Consider the following 22,619-nt stretch of genomic DNA (forward strand, 5'->3'; position numbering starts at 1 on the left):
TATATATATATATATATATATATATATATATATATATATATATATATATATATATATAATTCGTGGCAAGGTCCACTTTCTCTTAATTTATGGAAGGTCCATTTTCTCTCTTAATTTGTGGGAAGGTCCTCTCTCTCTCTCTCTCTCTCTCTCTCTCTCTCTCTCTCTCTCTCTCTCTCTCAAAACTGGTCGTAAGGTTCATTCTGTCTTTAGAAAGATTGCCCAAACACACTCTACACCAGAGGAAGCAAGCAGGCATAAAACTCAGTAAAATGGAGGGCAAATTAGTAAGAAACGCAAAGACAAATGAGGATAAGAGAGTTGCAGCAGTTCAGAAGGGAAGCCTGAAAGAACACTTTGCTCATATTAATAGTACGAAGCCAATAATAAATAGCATATAGGTCCCCTAAGAGATAATGGAGGAAACCTTGTGAATTTGGACTTGGAAAAACAGAATTATCTGAAGACACTACCTCAAACCCAGAACCAGCTATTTTAAATATGAAGGGGCAGAACCACTTGACAAAATAGTGTTGACAGAAGACGACATTAAAAGCACAAGAGAAAAACTAAAGTTCAAATTCTCCTGTCCCGGGTGGGATTCATCTAAGAGAAATTAAAGAGTTAAAAGAGGAGGCAGTTCCTCACCTAAATAAACTTTACAGAAAAGCAAGATTTTTGGTCACCAACACTAAGAAAGGACATAAATAGATTAGAAGGGGGTACAAGCAAGAGCCACTAAGTTAATTCCATCTATCAGGCAAATAGGTTACCAAAGATGACTAGAGAGCCTGGACATGTATTGCGAGGACAGTTAATACAAACATTAAAAATACTCAAGACACAAAAGTAGACAGTAATATATGTACGTCAAACGAAAACCAGACAATAATGGATGGAAACTAGAACTGGAGAGATGCAACACATATTATGGGCACTTCTTTACATACATGATATGTGACATATGGAGTAAACTGCTACCAGAAGTTGTAAACAGCAATAGTGTGGAAGAGCTTAAAAGAAATCTAGAAAAAATCATTAGGACATTGTGAATGCAGAGTAAAACCTGCTCCTAGAGATAAGTGAGCACATGATGTCTCCTCGGACGGACTAATAAGTCTTTGAGATATCATAATCCTTGTAACTCCTTGTCACTCAATTTGTTGTATGGTTCTCTCTCTCTCTCTCTCTCTCAACTCGTGGTAAGGTTGGCAAGGCCAAGTGCAGAGGTCCACTCAACTGACTTAATCACTTAAACACCTTAAAACATACAAAGTTAGGAAGGGAACAATGGTGATTTGAGAGTCACGGGAAATCAAGATTTCGAGTGTGTGTGTGTGTGTGTGTACGTTTGTGTAACTGTGTTAATACGTGCAAATTTAAATATACATGTATATATGTATATTACGGATACATTGGATATTTCGTTTTAATAAGTGTTTTTGATCTCTCTTTTCTGTGTGATTTATTTTTTCGCTTCAACATTGATTCATTTATCAGCTGACCTTTAATATATGATGCATATACCTATATTTTAATTATTTATTCATATGTATGCATACATACATATTTATTAATTACGTAAGATATCGATGGAGATTGGTCTCCTTAGGAGTACCTCTTGAAAATCAGTTCTCATTTCACCAGCTAATGGGTGACCGTTTATGAAGACGCTTTGCCAAAACCCTAAGCTTTCAGCCAATGAGAGAGGGCGACAGAACTTTGCCAAAACCCTAAGCTTTCAGCCAATGAGAGAGGGCGACAGAAACGTTGTGTACTGTGGAAACTTCTGATTGGCCAAAGCAATTCCTTCCATGACTGAGTCACAGACAAAGGTAAGAAAGGAAGGGGACAGGGAAGGCTCACTGGCTCAGTCTCTCTCAATGTCGTTCTAAGCACGTACTTTGGTGTTTTCCCTCCAAACTTGATATAAGACTTGCACAAAATCGTGGAAATAGTGAAACTAGCGTATCTATTTGTAGCATATATACATAAATATCAGATCAATTTTATCATTATTGCATTACTATGACAATTAGAATTCATGGAAACAGTTTTAAAGTCACCGGCGTATGTGTCAAGTTCCACCAAATTGGCAACGATGACTTTTGGTGGTGGTGGTGATAAATGCAAGTGCTCAAAAACTAAAAATCCGGACACCGGTAAGAAAAGCTCTTTTCTGGTCTGTTTATTTTACATTCTAGTTTAATGTAAACAATTTTGTAGGCGTGTGGGGGTTGAATTGCCATTGGAAAGTTGTGAAAAGAGCGGTGAAAAATGTGAGATTCTTGAAGTATTTTTGGCTAGGGGCCCATGACAACTGTATAGTAGTAGGTGTACTAAGGTAAGTGAAAGACGATCTCCGGTAATGTGCCGGATAACCCACGCTGTGTATTGTGCTATGAATCCCTAAATTGAAAACTTAAGTGCAGTTGAAGTTCATTGCTAGGTATCTAAGTTTAAAAAAAGCAACGCTCAATTGATGGCAATCTGATAAGGCCTGAGATGACACTGCCCTTAAATTCATCATTTGTGCCTGAAAATAGACGAAAAATTTGTGTATTTACCGTTCCTCAATTTGAGCATCATTGGTAATCGACGGCTGAGTATTTGCTGAATCAGTAACACGAATTCGTAACTCAATTAATTTAATAATCTGTAAGGTAACCAGGATGAATAGACTTAACAGACGAATATTCATCACGAATTTGCAACATTTCTGCTTCAATCGGCTAAACAGCCGTGATCACAGGTTGAATTGCTTGCTGAACGAGCACTCGGTGGGCGACGGTTTAAAGTGAGACCACCCATTATTTGTCAATTTCTTTAAAGGTATGGCCATTGATTTAGGTTCGGGATAGTTTTTAAAGTGGTTAATTGAAGGTGGTTGTTTTAATGTAATGACGCCTTTCAATGAAATTAATCTAAAGCATTAATAGACGCTTAAATTGTCGATTTGTGCACCAATTTCTGTGGACGCTAGTTGATGGGTGAGGTAAAGCCCCACGGGCACGCTTTTTTTTATATATAAAACTGTATACATTCATCAGAAGTTAAAAAAATTATCCAATTTACTCTTTCGTAAACAGTTGCGAGTTTGACAACTCGAAGACACTGCCACGCCCACCTGTCAGGTCGTTAGTTACCTCTCTCTCTCTCTGCGTTAAAACCCATTAATTCTTCGATTTCTCAAAACTTGACACCGTTTCATTTTTTTCATTCTACCATATACTATAAAAAGCTGGCTCTAATTAACAGTCCATCTGCTATTGAAGTTCACCTCTCGTAGTTACGTAGTGGCTTGACAGGTCACCAGAAGCAGTATGTTAAAATATTTCAGCATACTGATATCAGTTGCATACAGTGACTATTTTATATATACTATCAAAATTCTATTTCAAAACTAATGGATTAATATACATAGACGGGGAACAAGGTCTGAGTACAGTTCATATAATTATCACTATTATATGTAATGTTCAATACTTAAGACTATGCGATCTATTGACGTATTAGCTGGTTCACAATTTTTACGTATTTCGAAGCTTATTTGCTGCATACGGGCATTTATTGCAACGTATTACAATGTATTGTGAATTTTGTGTCCACTGTATATTCAAACAATTTTGGTTTATGTATCCTATTGAAACGCAATACGCCGTATTGCAATACTTTTCCTTATATATAAAGTGAGGGCTGTCATATAATGTCTCTTATGTAAGATACAAGATTTTTGTCTCAACCAGCCAGGCCTCTTGGAAGCATTCCAGTTTCCCATTGCTGAGTAAAACATTCCTGTTTCCCATTGCTGAGTAAAACATAACTTTTTTCGTTGATTATTAAAGCATTCCAGATACACCTCGGAACATGTTGGTTTGGCTAGTATAGGCTTCCGGTGTATTCAATTTTTATCGTTGTTAACCAAAGTCCTGGTTTTTCTGAAAGAATAAGTAAATTTTAATTAATATGCTAGGTTATGGCATAGACCTATGATGAAAATGTTCTACTGCAGAATAATTCTCTTTTGTTATAGTTTATAGAAGCTTAGGGCTGTCTAGGATGGAGCCTGTGCCATATATTAATCGAGTGAATGGACTGGAGTAATTGTGTTGCTTATAGAATGGCACACAGCAATGTATGTATGATCTTTGAGATTTATGAAATTCTAATTTCAGGAATGACTTGCGTGGTGCGGAAATGGATTAGAGCATACGATCTCGTCCCAGAGAAATATGAACGCAGCAAACTGGAAGCTCTTGTAACAGCCCGTCCATGAAGGCTTTTTATTTTATTTTAGCAATTCCTTCCCTGGCAGTTAGAGGAATCCTAGCGAGGTTCAGTGTCGTCTCTTTTTTTTTTTTTTTTTTTTTTTTTTTTTTACTCTAAGTTTTACTGTGTTTAAAACCACCTTGTTAGGCTGTTTTCCATTGCTAAGTAAACCACTAGTGTGTTTTAAAACCTTGTTAGGCTGTTTATCATTGCTGAGTAAAAACACACCTTAGGGGCAGGTTGGTTAGGCTACTGTAGGCTTCCTGTGTATTCAATTTTGTTGTGAAACTAATTCCTGATTTTCCTTTATTAGTTAATGTGAAATTAACTCCTGGTTTTCCTTAAATAATTGGTGAATTTTAATTATCTAATATCCTTGGTTATGACATAGACCGTTGTGAACTGATGAAAATGTTTTGCTACAGAATTTTTTCTTATTAGTTTATAGCTTAGGGTTGTCTAAGATGGAGCCTTTTCTATTGAGTGAATGATTCGGAATTAAATTTATTACCTAAAAATTGTATTAAAGAATAGTACACAACAATCCCTTTGATATTAATGAAATACTTCTTTCAGGAGTGACTTGCGTGGTGCAGATATGGATTAGATTATAGATCTCGTCCCAGAAAATATGAACTCTGCTAACTGGAAGCTCCCGTAACATCCCATTCATGAGCGGATGGGTATATGAACATTTGGCTGCATAAGGCCAAACACTAGGGCACTTCCAGCCATTCGGGACTGAAGTTAGTAAGCCGACAGCAAGATAAATGAGGAAAGCAATTTAAAGGCCAAAAATAGAGTGCGGCTCTTGGGAGAACAGACTCGACGTATGGCTGTAGCCAAAGCCTTAGGGCACTTCCGCCCATTAGGGAATGAAGTGAGCGAGCGGACGGCAAGATAGAGGGAAGCGAGGATGGAGTATATTTAAAAAAGGCGACTATTCGGAAGTGTGCAGCTAGGATATGAAGAGAGGACGGAGTAAATTGAAATGGTAAAGGTCTGCAACGTAACAGCGGCAATTAGGAGATGCAGCATAACTGCGGTAATTAAGAGGTGCAGTGAGGAGACTAAAGGATGCTAATGCTAAAAGTGTCAATGGAAATTAGAGTGCAGTGATGGAGAAAATAACCTGTTCAGAAGAGAGGGGCAGCTCAGAATTAGTAAGAAATAAAGCTTAATTTTATAGATATCATTCATTACATGAAGGATATTATATATTTTTTAGTATATAAATATATAAACTGACTATTATAATTTTTCATCCAACAGTATATAGAACAGTATTGTATTCTTAATGGATAATTTTGTCATATCCTCAGTTCACTTAAACAGGATCCCTTCTTCCACCTCGGTTCACTCCTGTAGTAATCCTTGTAGTCAAGATCTCATCACTTCTCTCCTGTAGTATTCCTTGTAGGCATTTAAAGGATTCACTCTAGCATTCCTAGTCTTCAAAATACCTTCTGTTCACTCCTTTAGCATTCCATGTAGTTTTCAAAATCTGTTCACTCATGTAATATACTTTCTCAACCTCCTCGGTTCACTCTTGTAGCAATCCGTAGTGAAAATCTCCTGTTCACTCCTGTAGCTTTCCTTGTACAGTCGTTTGTCGTATCTCTTCAGTTATCTCCTGTAGAATTCCCATTCTCTGCAAGGTGAGAAAAAAGCTTAAAAAGCTCTTAAAAAGTTTGAACATTAAATGAAGATTGTTTAATACAGGTCGTAGACAACGTATATTTTTGGCAGAAGTTTTTTACCCCTCCGGCTTCAAGTAAAATAACATAAGACATTGTATAGTAATTTAGTAAAACAAATGCACGAAAGCCCTGACTTAGCCAATAGCAGTTTTAGTTTTTAATATTTTCACAACTTGGTTACTCACAAAATAGTATTTTCAAAGCCAAAAAAAGTAACAAATTGGACCACAGTAACAATTTCTAAACCAAACCACAGTAACAAGATACTTTCAAAAGTTGGGGTTTTCAAAACCAAACCTTAGTAACAATCTGGCACTGTAAAAGTGAAAAGCTGGTATTTCCCAAACCAAACCAAGATACCAGATTTTTAAACTATCTAAAGGAATAAGCCCAACACTAATAACTATAATGGAACAAAATACGAAATACCAAACTAAATATGTTGAATATTTAAAAACCAAACCAAAAATTAAATATTTTCAAAACCAAACCAAAGGAAAAATATGCCTACACCAAACCAGTTATAAAACTTTCAAACTAAGCCAGTGGAACTTTTACAAAAAAGTACAAAGTTTTTAAAAAACCAATAAAGATTGGATATTTTCAAAACCAAATACAGGTCAGATATTAAGCCAAACCAAAAGAGCAAACCAAATAGTATAAAGAAAACCTAACTAAAGGAACAAGCGTATATATTTAAAAGACCAAACCAAAGGACCAAGCCGGATAAGTTTTAAACAAACCAGTGAGACAATTTCCAAACCAAACAAAATTTACAACATCCCACTAAAACCAAACTAGCGGAACAAATTATTTAAATCTGAAAAAAACTTATTTTCTTCAAAAGCATAGCCGATTAATTTTAATCTTAAAATTTTGGCACCGGTGATTACCCACATGAAAATTACAATAAACTACGGGAACTATACAAGGCCTATTCATAATAAAAGTAACTTTAAGATAAGGTAGTCATACCTCAAAAGATTAACAGTTTTCTATGGTTACCTTTAACAAAGAAAATATGAGGTAACCCTTATGTTTTAGTGAATGGCAGTATCATAAAAGTTGGCAGAGCTCAAAAGATATAAATTTTTCCTAGTAATTTTCTTAAAACATTTGAGGCGGCATTAATAATATCACTTCCATGCTTAATAACTTCCGCCCTACCAATGTCTTAACACATACCCTAACCAAATTAATTTCGCTTTGGAATATAGTAGGTAGGTAGCTACCTAGTAAATACAGAAAAAGATACTTTATGGATGTCATGGAACGTTAATGTCACTGTCTCGAGTGAATTTGAAAAGTAGATTTACCAAATTCTCAATTTGCGCTAACACCAAAGGCCCGTGCAAGTTTCCAAAGATTCCATTAAAAAAAAATTAATATTTCCACGATCACTATACAGCTTCATAAGTTTCAGGGTTAATTCAATCCAAATTTTGCTTTCCTTCCTTGATTCAGGTGCAGAAAATACAATCCAAGGAATTGACCAGTTTACCTAGCTACAGTCTTAAACAGGGGCAATGTGTGATTAAAAAATATAAAAGTCATTAACAACTGCTGGTTGCAGTAGCAATCATTATCGTTCATGGAAGGCAAATGGCCTAAATTTGTGTTCCTTTACTCAAGATCAGAAACTAAGGATTTCAGTATTATAGGTAATGAAGGCATATTTTAAGAATATTCGACCGAAGTAGGAAGAGATTAAAGTTATACTTCCACTAGTGTAAAACTTAAGTAACAATAGATCTTTTACTGGAGGCCCTCATTGGTTAAGCCACATTCTGCCTAACAGCATTCAGTAGTTAGTCAAGCTGAAGTGTTAAAATCCCCCTTAAGTTAATATCACCCGAATCGCCGAAAACTCGGGAAGCACTATCAAATTTTACATACAGAAGTCACCAGGAAAATATCCATATTTAAAGCATAGTTCAGCTAACGCTACCCAATAAAAAATATAACCCCCAAGATATTCCATAAATCTAAAACTATACTCACTTTTATAGATTCTTCGACCTACAAAGAAAATTACAAGGAAAAATAATATTTCTTTCATATTAAGAATAAATCCCTAACGGAACAGTTTCACAAAACTTGAAACCTCTAAAAATGTTTCACCAACAATAACAAACCTTAAACAACTTGGCTAAAGGCAAGGATAAAAAAAAAATAAGCCCGGTAAAAACTACACTTTCCAGGCTTTCGAAATCTAACAGGGTAAACATGTCAAATTCAACAATTAAAGCTTAAAACCTCCAATATATATATATATGAAGACACCTCAACACTCACCTTAAACTTTTCTGAGATAACACTCACCACACACCATCACTAAATGGCAGAACCAGGGTAGCATACCTTCCTCTACAGCTGAAACTAACCAAGGACGCGGAACAAGGAAGTTCTGTAATGGGTGCCCAGAACTTTAGCCTTTTGCCTCCTTGCAGAATGTGTACTGCCATCTATGTAAAAATTTCACGACTGACAAATTATACGCAAAAAAAAAAAAAAAAAAAAAAAAAAAAAAAAGTAATTGTGAAGTTACTTTCAGTCCTAAAATATAATGCAGGAGCCAGTTTAATGTGCAATTCCTCAATTTCTCCAAATTTTGTAAATTTCCTTTAACTTCGGACCCAATCGGGTATTCGTAATGTGATATCCAGTGACTAATACTTTAATTAGATTTACGTGTTCATTTATTTATTTGTTATTTTTCTTAAACACAATTCATCCCGTTACGCTTAACTTTGCAAGTCGTAATTTTTTTTCTTTTATTATCCTCTCTTGTCCACATTTCTAAAAGCCTTTCCCAAATTTATTTCTGTGTAATTATGCATATACTTCTTATGTGTTTTAATTCATCCAATTCTCTCTATCAAATGTCTTCCCTTCACTCGAAAAATTGGCATTCTACACTGTGCATGAATGCTTGACTAAAATAGTTGATTATTTGCTATTTAGACTCATTTCATACATATGCTCCAACATTCTGAATATAGTAATAATAATTATAATAATAAAAGGCACTCACGGTCAGCTGATTTTTTTTTTTTTTTTTTTTTTTTAAGTTTTCATTCAGTATCGTTTTCTTAAAGTTTATGTATTCAGACATTATATTATCTTCAAAACTAACTAATGAAATTTGATATCAGCCTCACCCGTGATATTCACGGCAAATATAATGACAAAACTCTATACATATTGTTCTGCCAGTTGAAATACGACAACCAGCCTAGACAGATCAAATTTAACCGGAGTTATGGATTTCATCTGCTGATAAAATCTCTCTAGTATTATTGTGAGTGTCTTAAGTTAAATGGGCATTTTAAAAATTTCATTCAAACTATAGCTTTGATAAGTTTAAAGTACCCGAGATAAATAATATGAAATTGTAAATTTCATGACTTCTTGCGTTTTAAACTTCGATCGTAGTGTCTGATTTGTTACTATGGTATCAAAAGCCATTCATTAGTAAGGCATAACATAACCATTTTAACTGATGATGCACTGAGCAATTAATTGATATGAATCAACTTTATTTGCTCTGTCAGAATGCTACTTGTTTTGAATTTAATCTCAAAACATTGCTAGGCTACACGAGGCTACACTACAGACAAATTTAACGAAATTCTGTAGCTTATTTCAAGACTTTAACGGCCGAAAGGAGGTTTACTTAATTATCATATTATCCTGGTTACACTGGCAAAAATATAATGAAGCCATGCCGATTTGAAATCAATACGAAAACATTGGCTAAGAGAAAATTTTCTTTAATAATGTCAAATATCTTCGTCGACCTACCGTAACTCCTGGGTTTCGCATCTCGGTTTTCTTCTTCAAGGTTCCCATATAGATATTTTTTTCAGACCAATAAGCTGCATTCACTAATCAGTACTGTAGCGTATAGGTTGCGTCCTTGTTTGTCTGTGATTCCCGTCGAATACTGGATAAGTCAGTAATTTATGAGTGTGTCTTAAAATAAGCGAGAACGTAACCGCCTCTAAAGTGATATGAAAAGGTAGGCTGTTTACCTTCACGTCATTTTTATCTTTGATGACTTTTAGTTTGCTAAGATAAAGACAAAGCCCACAGTTTCAATAGCCAGGATTATGTCAATATGCATGACAAAAGGGTGAAATGTACAAGTGAAAAAACAAACTTCATTATTGAACAAAGAATATAATACTGTATTATGAACTAAATACGTTACTGCTGACTGGGAATGCTTCCATATTAACCTCAGCTCATCCAATGCATGTTCTGAATAACAAATCCTAACCTAATCTGACTTAACTTACAAATCTGCATCCTTTACCTATAACAGTAGGGTGGACTTACTTCTTAACCTTAAGCACACGTTTACTTGAACAAACTTAGAATATTGTTTTGTATCAGCCTGTTAGGATCCCTTTCATGCATACCTTTGCCACAATCCGCAAAGCAATGCAACCAAGGCTTAGGGGAATCTCCTAGAAAACTTGTAGTATCACACGTATGGCACAAAAGAGACTACTAGTTGTGGTAATTTCCAGCAGGAAATAAGTCTTGTGAATTTGTTATATGCAGATTATGCCATTCCACAAGATTAACTAACTAATGCATACAGTATCAATCATTTGCCCATTTGTGCTTTGTTTTCTGAACAGTCGTGCTTTCATCTCCTGTATTTGATTTTCTTTCCCTTAAGCTGAATTTTGTAATTAAATGTTCTGCATTATCTAATGCAAGTTTATAAATAAATTTGATGATTAATCCTACTAGACCACAAGGAACAATGATATCTGTATTACCACTTGAATTTTGGTAAAAGGTACGTATTACATACCAGGAAGGTGACACCACACAAACCCATTTTCTGACAGCTTTTAGCATTTTACCAGCAAACTTGTATCATGTCCATGGCAAAATTTGTCACTCGACCTTCAGTTCAAGTTACTCTAGGATGAACAGGCCCTACCTTCATTTTGATACCAATACTCAGTGCAAAGATTGACTGATTTGATTTATATATGTCTGGTCTAATGACCTGACACTGGAACCTTGGATACAAAGTGTCCTTACATACCAAATGCATAATTGTCATACAGTTAACCCTTCATATTTTTACTCGTGTTATATTAAAGATGTAGTTAATTTTGATGATGCAAGTTTCTCTTTTTTTTTCCTGCTACAGGTATTATGCTTTTAATTCAACACGTCTTGGCATTAAGGACAATAAACCCCAAAACTCATCGTATTGTTCAGCATTGCATAATTAAAGGTAAAACATTACCATCAGCGATTAGCAAGTAACTTGCTAGTTCATCATGTCCCTGGGATCAAAAATAGAGGTTGAACCAGGATCTTATGTTCCAACGCAGCTTTCCTATGTCAGTAAGGCATGCTTTTATGTAAACCTCCTTGAGAGAGAAAGCCTTATCCAGGTAAGTTAAAAGAAATAAAGTTTGTAGTTGGTACTACAACTAAATATCAAAACTTGAAATATTTTTCTACTTACAGACAGGCTAGTTTTATTTGACTTGTGCAGTTGAACAGTATCAGCATTATGAGCTTAAATGTTCTTATGGAGAAGCTTTCAATGTGTTCCAAAGACATTCAAGTTGTATGTAGTATTTGTAATTTACCTTTGCAGTAAAGATTTGGCTATCATCGAAATATCCTTTTACTAAAGTTTTGGTTGTAATTTTAGACGGCAATGTTACATCAGACTGAATCCCTACTGTATGGCCTCATAAGACACCTAAAAATTCTATAGCTTATACTGCAAATAAAGTTGTGACTGCATATTTTTCAAAAGTTATAAAAAATATTATATATTAATAATAGTGAAACTGTATAAGGAAAATTTTGTTTATTCTCCTGCTGTGTTTTGTTTTTGGATGTTTTAAATAACTTCTGAACTTGCTGCAGTTGCTTCTTACTATTAGGAGTTTTAAATTAAATTGAACAGACTATAATCATAAGCATTTAAAAAATGTCTAAGCACTATACCCAAAATCGAGTGAACCAGTATTCTTGCTTGAGAATGTGAGTTAGTTTACATATTTTTTTCCTTTCAATTTTTACAGACTATAAGGGAGACTTTGATGGAAACAAACGAGGGAGCAAATGAGAACAATACCAGCAAATGTTTATCCATAGGGGACCTAGTATCAGTTTTAGATGAAGCTGACCAGCTTTGGCACAGAGGTCGGGTTTTGGGTTGCTTTGGTCCCTTGACTGAAGTGTTTTTAATAGATTCTGGAAAGGACATTGTAGCAGAAAGAAATATGGTAAGTGCTGGGCTCACCAGTTGGTTCTGAATGTGTCATGTAAGTTTGTAACTGGCACAAAGCAATGAAAAATGTCTCCCTTTGGACTACTTACATACATGAATGCAATTGCAAGTAATTAAGGTTATTATAAATAAATTGAAATTAGTCTCTATGGTGCATCTGAAAATACACAAAGCCTGGTCTATGGAGAAACAAATGGTTTTTGAGTCATTTTGTGTTACAATAAAATATATTACTTGTAAAACACGCTGAAAAAAGCACTATAAGGACTCTGAACTACTCACCCAGTAGTAGTTAATGTAGTAATAAAATTTTTGTAGAACATATGAAAAAGTACTAGGTATAGTAATAGGAGTTGACTAGCTATGAAAATTACCCTTAATGTAACTTCTTTGCCTGCCATATGAAGTTGGTGAGCTGAATATTTTAGCCATGGTTCCAACTGCAATCTGACTTGGTGGGTTTCTTCTTTTCCCCTGACTTATGTAGACAGCTTTTAAATATCCAAATGGTTTATTTCTGGAATCCTTTGTCCCCTCTGTTTTTGATTGGGCAGGACTAAGACATGAATTGCCTGCAAATACTATATCTATTAGACCCTACTGTTAATTTATTACATCTCCAGCCTCTCTCTAACCTGTCTTCAAGACTAGCTATTCCAGGTCTCTAGTCTGTAATTCAGAAGAGGATTTAGACCTCTATCAGGCTCTGGCTACTTCAGCCCCAGCCTAACTAGTTGTTGCCAACTAAGCCTGGATGTTGATCATCCCTCAACCTCACATTCCTCTTTGTCAAATATCTCAATGATTATTTTTCAACACAGAGGTAATCTCTCAACTAAATAGTCACCTCATTTCACCCTACACAATACGTACCCATTCTCTAATCTTCCCAGATAGATAACTGGACCTTACCTTAGTCTCCACCATCTCAAATATGCCTAACAACCAGTTTTCCCTCCATTTCATTTTTTTTTTGGACAACCACTAGAACTCAAATGGGAAGACAATGACAAATTTACATATACTCTAGTCCCTTCCCTGATGATACAATCACAGTTGGAAAGCTATTCACTTCAACTGCACTCCAGCCAAATCACTGTAGACAATCACCTAAAGAAGACAATGGTTTGTCTGTTGTGTGAACAGAGTAATTTCTTAAAAAGAAATTTTGCCAATATACAGGTTACCTTCCAGTAACTGGATAACGTCAGTTTGAGAGTGAAGTTTCACACCTTACATTGAGTGGGGAGCTTGAGAGATGTAGTTCCTTGCCCTACTTCAGAGAGGATCTCCTACCCTCAATGGTAGCAGGATATTTTTTATGTAACATCTTCCACCTTACGCTAATTGAAGCAGAAGTCTGTATTTATGAAATGTATGTTTAAAAAGCCTTCATGTATAAATGTTTGTGCTATTCATCTTTATCCGACAGTTTTAACACATTTTTCAAATACAACAATGGTTTTTTGGCATGTCACGATCAAATATACAAGTTTATCAGTGTTGCTTTTTTTTTCACGCTTCAGGAATTGCCTAACAGTCCACTGGTCACAGATTCTCCAGCTCAGGCGATAAAATGTACACTTTCTGACAGAAATATATCAGTTGGTCATTTTGTATCTATGCAACATGATGTTGGTCGTCAATTTTTAACCTATTTTGAAAACGAAGAAGATGGATTATGGAAGGTAATTTAAAAAAGATTTAATCACTGTGTAGGTGTTTTTTATGGGTACATACTACACATGTATTATTTAATGCCAACAGCATCTGGCTGACAATTTGTTACACCAAACAACCAAGAATTATATGCTTAGTGCACAGCTGGACTGCAAGATGCTATAAGGGCATACCATGTTTGACTGCTCTCCTGGTAAGTACGTAATTTCCATTGCTAACATTAATGCAGATCTTCAACGTTGACTTCTGAGTAAAGGGAGGTATGTCCCAAAGTAGCTTGACATATCAAATATAACCTATACATAACATATGGAACATATTTCGTTAATTTCAGTAAAATATGGATTGTACTTGAAAACTACTTCAGTGCAATAGTACTGAATTATTTGAAATGTAAGACAAGTTTCATTTTGTGTGTAAAGTTGCAAAGTACAAATTAAAATATGTATAATACTGTATACGTAGATGCTTCTCCGACAATATGTAAATATAGCAAGTAATGAAATAGTAATTTTTAACTAATTCACTTCCAGTATCTGTTTTAATGCACTGAAATAAATTTTTGTAATTTTCAGGTTAAGCTATATGTTGAGAGAGTGTATTCAACTAAAAGTTTGGAGAAAGAAATTCAACTGTATTCGACTAAAATTTTGGAGAAAGAAGTACTGAACAGCAGCAGGTATGGACTAGTTACTGTAGCCTTTCTTAAGTTGGGCCACGGCAATTCTCATACCAAACTGTATTTGGCATTGTGGCCTAAATCCAACATTTTAGTCAGAGTAATTAGTATAGTTCTATTATAGTCTCTAATATTTTCCCAGTTTATCTTTCATCAAAAGGATGAATTTTTAATTTTTATTCTTTGATAGGTCACATACATTTCACCTGTATAAACTCGGTACCAAGCTGTACTTTGGATTGGTCCAATTATGCCCTGGAGTTTTTTGAGCTAGCTAATGTAGTAGTAAGGGCAGCCATATATAGGTAGTCTTTGAGTCTGCGTCAAGCTCTTCCTAGCTTTGCGACTCCACAGCAGCAAAATAAAGTGCACCAGCTTCATCAGTTCATACACTACAAAAGGATGACTACCTCTGAGTGCACTCAGATAGTTCTGTTTCCATATCCCCAACTCATGTTTGTTGCCTAGCTTAGGTTATCTGGTATCTGAGCTGTATTTTGTTCATGCACTTACAAGAAAAACACTTAATAAAAATTGGTATGTCTGTTACCAGATTTTCAAGATGGATAAATACTTTCCTTTATGTTCCTTTCATTCCAGGTCTCGCAATAGTCATTCCGACGGAATGTCAGAGGACTTCCAAATTGGAGCAGGCTTCAAACTTTGTACTACAGAAAGTGATTCAGGTACAGTAGGACAAAATGTCTGTAATGCCATGAAAGATACCAAGTTCACTTCTAATTCTGGTGAAAGTTCAGAGAAAATCTGTATGAGGGATAACAGTGGTATGCAACATTCTCTTTCAGGATCTTGCACAGGTATAAATCTTAATGCATATGATGATGATAGCACCAGTCAGAGTAGCAGTGCTAATGAAACCACAAAGACAAGTTTTTATAGTAACTTTGAGAAGCAAGGTCATTCGAAGACAAAGGAAACACGAGTCTCTTTAAGACTACCAAAATGTTTTGGAAATTACGCAAGCCCTGAATTTCACGCAGAACTCACAGACTCTGAAATAGGAGCTGATACACCATCCCCGAGTGATAGCCTGAGAGAAGAGGTATGCAATGCATTCAAGAGATCTAGTGTCATTCTAAGAGAACAAGAGAATGTAATTGTCAAAACACTGGTAACACATTCCCCAGGGGAAAATAAGGCAGTACATGCATCTTGTAATATCGAACTTGATGCACATAAAGATGACAAAAGGATGATGAATTCAGTGCTTAATGAAACACTGAACGATTTACCATGTACACAAAATATTGACAGTAAGAAGTGCCTCAATATTCCTGAAGCACAAAAATCCTGTAATGTTGAATTTAGTGCCATTATTAGTAACTTTGAAGATGGTATTGTGTGGGTTCAAGCTATAGATCAAATTTCCTTGCTGAATAAATTCATGAATCAAATAAATGAAATGAATACAGAATGCCTGAAAACCTATAAGGAAAAACCATGCATTAACACTCCATGTTTGAGCCTGTACAGAGAAGATCAAAGGTTCTACAGGGCTATAGTGAAAGACCTCACCGAAGACACAGATCGTGTTCTTGTTCATTATGTCGATTATGGAAACAGTGAAATTACTGAAGTGAGCAGCCTACGTGCCATTCCAGACAGTTTCCTTGATATGCCTTGTAAAGCTATCCAATGTTATTTCCCAACAACTCTGAAGGAGCAGCTGTTACAAGTTTTTCATAAGGAAACAGGAAAGATATTCAATGAGGAGTTAAAGATTACATTGGCAGAAGATCCCCTGGAGAAAGATACTTTAATTTTAAAGAGTTGTATTATCAGTGGCATTGACATTGTTGCCAGAATTCACGAAGAACATGAGAATAACTGCAGAGCACCAGAAGATGGGACAATTACGGTTATGTCCCATGAAAGCCAAGTAAGTGAAGTCTCTAGTACTTGCTTCCAAATTCCTTATCTCTCGATTAAGTATGATACTGAAATGTCTGTGTATGTTACTCAGGTTGACAACACTGGAAAGTTTTGGATACAAGTATTGGATCATTTTTCACTACTTGACGAAATGATGGAGAAACTAAATGATTTTGCTGTGAGCTCAGATAGAACCATACTGACTTCTCCTATGATTGGTAAGCCATGTTTGTGCTGTTATGCAAAAGATGACCTGTTTTATAGGGCTGAAATTACAAAAGTCAATCAGGAAAGTGGTAGTGCTATGGTGCATTACATTGATTATGGAGATACTGGTGAAGTAGAAATAAGTAACTTGTTTGTTATGCCTGAACAATTTTTTACTTTACCAAGACAGGCCATATGTTGTTATTTTAGCAGCAAAATTAGAAAAAAGTGGTTCTCCAGTACCCAACAATACTTGGAGAAACTTTTGGAGAAAGAAATTGATTTGACTCTGATGCTGGAAGTTGAAGGGTTTGAACAAAGAAATGTGGTGAAAAAATTAACTTTGGAAGGCAATGATGTAATTTCTCACATGACCTTGCTTGCTACAAATGATGATGCTGATGGAGAAGTCTTGACTGAAAATGATGAAAGTGAAGATGTTTTGTTTGAAGAGGATATTCCTGAGATTCTCCTTTCGTATGATGGCAGTGTTGAAGGCATTGTTTCTCATGTTGAGGGCAGTTGCATTTGGATTCAATTGTCAGATCAGATTACAGCCATAGAAGAGATGCAGGAACAGCTGAATTCCAGTTCATTGCAACCTTTGGCAGAGGTGCCATTTGTTGGCAGTGTGTGTATAAGCTACTTTCCAGAAGATGAAAGGTTCTACAGAGCTGTTGTCAAGGAAGTTGATTTATCTTGCCAATCAGTTGTAGTTCATTATATTGATTATGGTAACAGTAGTCATGTAGAAATGAAAGACCTTTATGTTCTTCCACTAGATTTAATGTGCTTACCGAAGCAAGCAATCCAGTGTTGTTTTAGTGGGAATTTTAGCCCTTGTTCAAAGGCATTCAAGAAAAGCATGAAAGAATTACTGAACCAAGAAGTTACTGTGTCAATTTCACCAAACTTTGGCGAAGGGGGTAAAAATATTCTACATAGCTGTATAGTTGATAACACAGACATTTTGTGTGAAGGGTTAAATGCCTCTAATGAAGAAGGAACAGAGTCACTATGGGAAGTAAAATCACAAGTGTCAAACTACTAGATATACTCCAATATCCAGGTAAATCCCAACAATGATTTACCCATTCCATCCATTTTGTGTGATGAAGTGTTTTCTGCTTCTGCATTTCTTGTTGAAAGGGATTCAGTCTGGATCAAAATTTTAAAGAAATGATGGAAAAACTGAATATAATCCTAAAAATATGCAAAATTTTCCTACTGTTGGTTCTTACAGCACAGCAGGGATGGGCAGTTACAGAGCTGTCATAAATGAGATTGACATTGACCACTTTATTGTTGTTGCTGAATATATACATGTTGGTAAAGTAAGAACGGTGACTGTAAAGGAGATTTGTATGAGCTTCATAAATGCTGTAATTTTTTACGAAGACAAACAGTGCAGTGCTATTTCAAAAAATAAGATGGAAAGGTTTTGAACTTGTCCATAAAGAAAGTTATAATAAATTATATGAAATTTTTGAAATGCCCTCAATTTAGTGGTTGAAGAGGGAGGAAATACATAGTATCATGTTACCTGCATGCAGAACAGGATTGATGTAGTGTCTGGTTCTCCAGCAGGAATTTCAGAAAGTAATAAGTTTGGCATAGACTGTTAGAACCTGTAATCATAAAAGATAGTAAAATTACCAAAACCTGATAATCAAAGACTTAAGTGAACAAAGTGAACCCAGGGTTAATTTGAACTGAAGGAAAACACTGGAACAAAGTAGATTGTGGTAGCATTTCTCCATATAAACATAAATACCATCAACCTCCACTGAATTGTGAAGAGCTATTCATTACTATCGTCAGTCACACTGAGGAAGATGGATTATTGTGGATACAACCTCATAGAATTATGCCATCACTAAATGCTTAGGTGGAAAGGTTGAATGAATTAAGTGGTAGGCTGTTAAAAGTCACCGGAAGGTACCTCATACAGCAGCAGCTTATATACAAGGCCATGTGTCAAAAAATACAAGATAGCACAGGACAATTTTATACCAATTATGGTAATAAAGGTTGCATGAAGCTTCATGAGTTATGCTAATTGTGGAGATCCTGGGTTTACCAAGCCAGGCTATTCATGCTTTTTGACAAAGCTATCAATAAGGACTGGTCAGCAGGTCAGCAGATCAGCAGAGCTTAATGGAAGAAACTGAATGTGAGGGTCATGTTCTTGTTTCTCGTGATGCAAGAAACCGTGGCTATCTAGTATTTAAAGACTTCACTCACTGAAAAGGCAGATATGTCGTCATTGCTCCATTGCATTTAGCAAGAGTCTAAAACTTGTGAAAAGAAATGAACCAGACAAAATAAAATTAAAAGTTCCAAATTCACAACAAAAACAATTCTGCTGAAGAAAAAGATGGGGACATGAAAAGCTCTCCTTGTTACCCAAGAAAGTGGAGATAGCATGGCACAAGAAAATATAGAGGAAAAGTTGGTGGATAAAGCAAACAAAGAACCCATGGAAATAAAACCAGAAGAGGTATTAAACTGTGAGGATTCATCCATTAGGCATGTTAAATTCTGAGCTTAAATCATAGCTCATTGTGGGCACAAATGAGGTGATAATTCATCATTCACTGACATGGGAAATTATTTTACCACAGAACACTTGTGGAGTCCTGTTTCTGATATTTACAAATACCCTCCTGCTGCACAAGATTATAAAGCTCATTGAAAATAACTTTGAGGGTTTTTCTACAGTCCACTGTATAGATTATGAAGAGCTTGCAAAAATAGATCAATTTGCACAAAGTTCCTGAAGATCTTGCACTACCAGCTCAAGCAATTCACTGTTTCTTCAACAAAACTATCAAGAGAACAACTGGTATGAATATTGGCAGACTCTGGAGGAGGAACTGGAATCAGATGTACTGGCCTATCTTTTCTGATGCAGGAAACTATGGTCAACTAGTATTTAAGGAACTTTATTGTGAAGGGGATATCTAATCCCTATTTTCTTATTAGGATGAAGTAGCGATAGGCAAAGATTAGAAATTGAAATGATTGATCAGTATGTGATGAGAACAAATCTTCATCTCTTAGAGTGCAGAAAGCATACTGAGATCTTATGTGAGGAATCAGATGTTATTAGAATTTGGACACCTGACACACATTTTCCAACTGAGACAAGCAGTTTAGTGGTGGTTTTAATTTTGCTTTCAACTATCCATCTTGTACTTGCTATAGTGCGTATTTTGTTTCTGTACATTAGTGTATGCAATAGCTGTTCAATGTTTGAAGAAGTGGTATGTGAGTATTCATTATACAAAGTATTCAGACCTTTACGGCAATGTCTCTAATCATCAGATCTGGTCTTTGTGACAGGAGTTAATGTACTTTTAAGGTGTAAATTTATAAGGAGTGATTTTAAAATTACAGTTTTAATAAAATATAGATGTGATAGAAATAGAAAGAAATGTAGTATACTTTATTACCCTACGCCGAGTCAAGAAATGTAGAACTTTCTTATCCTATGCAGAATTATTAGAAGACAAGAAGTTTACAGGAGTTAAGCAATTTCCTAAAGATTATGGAGAGTTGACTGATATTCTATAGTTGACATTATAGTATTGAGTACTGTTGTTCAGTGTGTGTACAGCTTCCGATGTTTCAAGACTTCCTGGGGAACACTAATTCCTTTTGTGTAAATTTTTACTCAAGTTATATTCTCGACATACTTCAGGATTAATTTAAAGTCATCATTTATAAACATTGTGTGAAATTGTTCCTTCATGGGGTTAGGCTTATTAGGCTTGAAAGAAGTTTTCTCTAGACTCATGCCCTAAATTCTTTCTGCCTGAACTCCTATCAGGGCTAGATCTTCCTTTATAAAGCCCCCACACCTCATAAGGGGGTAATGCCATTGGTGCACTGTAAGCAATACTTAAGGAATGATAGGAGTTACAGCTAGGGGCTGAAGGGACGCTGCAAAGAACTTTAAGTAAAGCTTACAGTGGTGCACTGATGGCATTGCCTACTGCTGTCGGTGCACTAAGCATGAGTTGCACTATGAGGACTACTGCCTCAACTGCTTCACATTTCAATGTACCCTTAAGGTACCAGAACTGCTTTACCTCTTCCAAGAGGAGAAGTGGCACTTAGATTTTTTATTCAACTCTGTCACATACACTTGTGGGATGTTTTCTTCACATATACTCAAGGAACACTTTACTGGTATCTAGTTTAATTACTAATTTCATTAAGATACCTGATTTTTAATTCATAATTCAGAGCTATTGTCACAACATATTTTGCTTTTTAATTCAAAATTCGCAGCTTTTCGCTGCATAATATTTTACCTATCTTTCATAACATACAGAACTTCATTTACTGTATTTTATAGTTTCCATATTTAAACCATTTTCAGAAACATATTTACAAAGGTGGAGTTTAATTTAGGTTGTGCTTTAATAATTCCTGCAAAATCAACATTACCAGAAATTTTAGTTTCCATATAATCTGTACCAACAGATAAGGTGTATGAATTAGTGTACCAATATTCTTTAGTGCATGCAAAATGTGTTATTAGCAACGATAAAACTCCTTTTTTTTTTTACCTATTTATGCAGTCAACATTAAGCTTTAGAGCTTAGCCAATGAATCTTGTTAAAAAGCTTAGACAATGAGTCTTGTTAAAAGTTAAACAAACTTTTTAAGCCATCCTTATATCTTGTCCGTCATGCCTTGAGTTCTTCAGTCAGTCTTGACTTTGATGAAGTTTCATACAGGACATGTGCACTCTTTGAATTTTAATATCTAATCTCAAATTTAACTTCAAGCAAGATATTGCCTCCTGCTTCTACATTTTGTAATGATACCTAATGATAAGAGTCTTATAAGAGGCAATAAGCCACCGTGAAACCCTTTCTTTTAATACTTGTCATTTTAACTTTAATCAAAAGTTTAAATTGTTTCAACAAGTCCATGGGCTTTCCTGGGGGTTTACCAACAGAATTTGTTTTGAAATATTGAATTTCGGCCACAAAATTGAAATATGAGAACTGTTGGCGTAAATTCTTGATGTGTAACTTTGCAAATCAGCAATGAGATGGCACAGAACTAATAAAGGCTGGGCAGAGCCTGAAAATGTCTAGTAGACAATTGCATTTGACATGCACAAAACGTGTTATTAAAATGTTGACTTTCCTTACAAGTAGTAGATTCAAACAGATATTTAAACATTAAAAAATGTATTTCTTTTATTTAGTGTATCTTATAATGGTTACAGAGACAAAAAATTATCAAGTTATAAATGGACAAAATTAGACCTAGAGTTATTAAATACTTGATTGTATAAAAAAACAAATTTCAGCTAATCAATTTTCCTGAAACACTAGCATACAGTGATTAATATTGACCTCTCTCAGGGTTTAAAAGATTTTTAAGATATTTTGACGTAACCGGATCTCAAAGTTCAACATCAGGTAACATTAGTCTTACAATTTCAAAAGTGTACAGGGAAAAAAATGATCAATGCTATAAAAAAATTCAAAGAAATAAAATATCATTCCTTACGATTAAGGTATGTATAGCATATAAAACCCTCCTTCCTTAGCTTCTGAAAAGTTTTGCCTTTTGTTGATTCTCCATGACTGAGTGAGGATTAGCCACTGCCATGGAGTCCATTCCAAGAATATCATCAAATTCCAAATCAAGGTCCCTGCCTGTTAAGGCATCGATGAGTGCATTAGAACGGGGCAAGCATCCCATGTGACCGATCGATGGACATCCAACCTGTGAAGATTTTTCCATTTTAAAATTTTGTTTTTTCAAGGGGTAGGCATTTCTGATTGCAAGCCTTTGCAATGTGCAATAATGAAAAGGCACAGTAGCATTCATGTCATCAAAAAATATACAGCAGTGAACAGCAGGTTATTGCTGGTGAGGTTTT

General features: G+C 35.3%; 2 protein-coding genes and 1 long non-coding RNA gene across 4 annotated transcripts in view; 1 reads left to right on the forward strand and 2 right to left on the reverse strand.

Moving 5' to 3' along the window:
* Window positions 1-4,349: 4,349 nt before the first annotated feature.
* LOC135207653 (uncharacterized) lies at window positions 4,350-8,329 on the reverse strand. Its single transcript, XR_010313019.1, has 2 exons — window positions 8,265-8,329; window positions 4,350-5,920 (listed from the first exon to the last, which is right to left on the reverse strand). It is a non-coding gene; the product is annotated as an uncharacterized LOC135207653 (long non-coding RNA).
* Window positions 8,330-9,811: 1,482 nt separating this feature from the next.
* LOC135207915 (tudor domain-containing protein 1-like) lies at window positions 9,812-20,134 on the forward strand. Of its 2 annotated transcripts, XM_064239859.1 has the most exons (7): window positions 9,812-9,990; window positions 11,146-11,395; window positions 12,041-12,243; window positions 13,769-13,937; window positions 14,505-14,608; window positions 15,209-15,294; window positions 15,415-20,134. In XM_064239859.1, the coding sequence occupies exons 2-7, from the start codon at window positions 11,279-11,281 to the stop codon at window positions 17,757-17,759; spliced, it is 3,024 nt and encodes a 1,007-aa protein (XP_064095929.1). In that variant the 5' UTR covers window positions 9,812-9,990; window positions 11,146-11,278; the 3' UTR covers window positions 17,760-20,134. The 2 variants fall into 2 exon arrangements, with proteins under 2 accessions (XP_064095929.1, XP_064095928.1); XM_064239858.1 differs by having other exon boundaries at window positions 15,209-20,134.
* Window positions 20,135-21,914: 1,780 nt separating this feature from the next.
* Window positions 21,915-22,619, reverse strand: part of LOC135207917 (uncharacterized) — a 20,810-nt gene continuing 20,105 nt past the window's right edge. Inside the window, exon 3 of the mRNA XM_064239864.1 lies at window positions 21,915-22,462. Coding sequence (XP_064095934.1) covers window positions 22,280-22,462 — 183 coding nt within the window. The 3' untranslated portion in view covers window positions 21,915-22,279. The remainder of the gene's footprint in view (window positions 22,463-22,619) is intronic.

This window comes from Macrobrachium nipponense, chromosome 34 (genome assembly GCF_015104395.2).
Source record: "Macrobrachium nipponense isolate FS-2020 chromosome 34, ASM1510439v2, whole genome shotgun sequence".
Classification (NCBI taxonomy): domain Eukaryota; kingdom Metazoa; phylum Arthropoda; class Malacostraca; order Decapoda; family Palaemonidae; genus Macrobrachium; species Macrobrachium nipponense.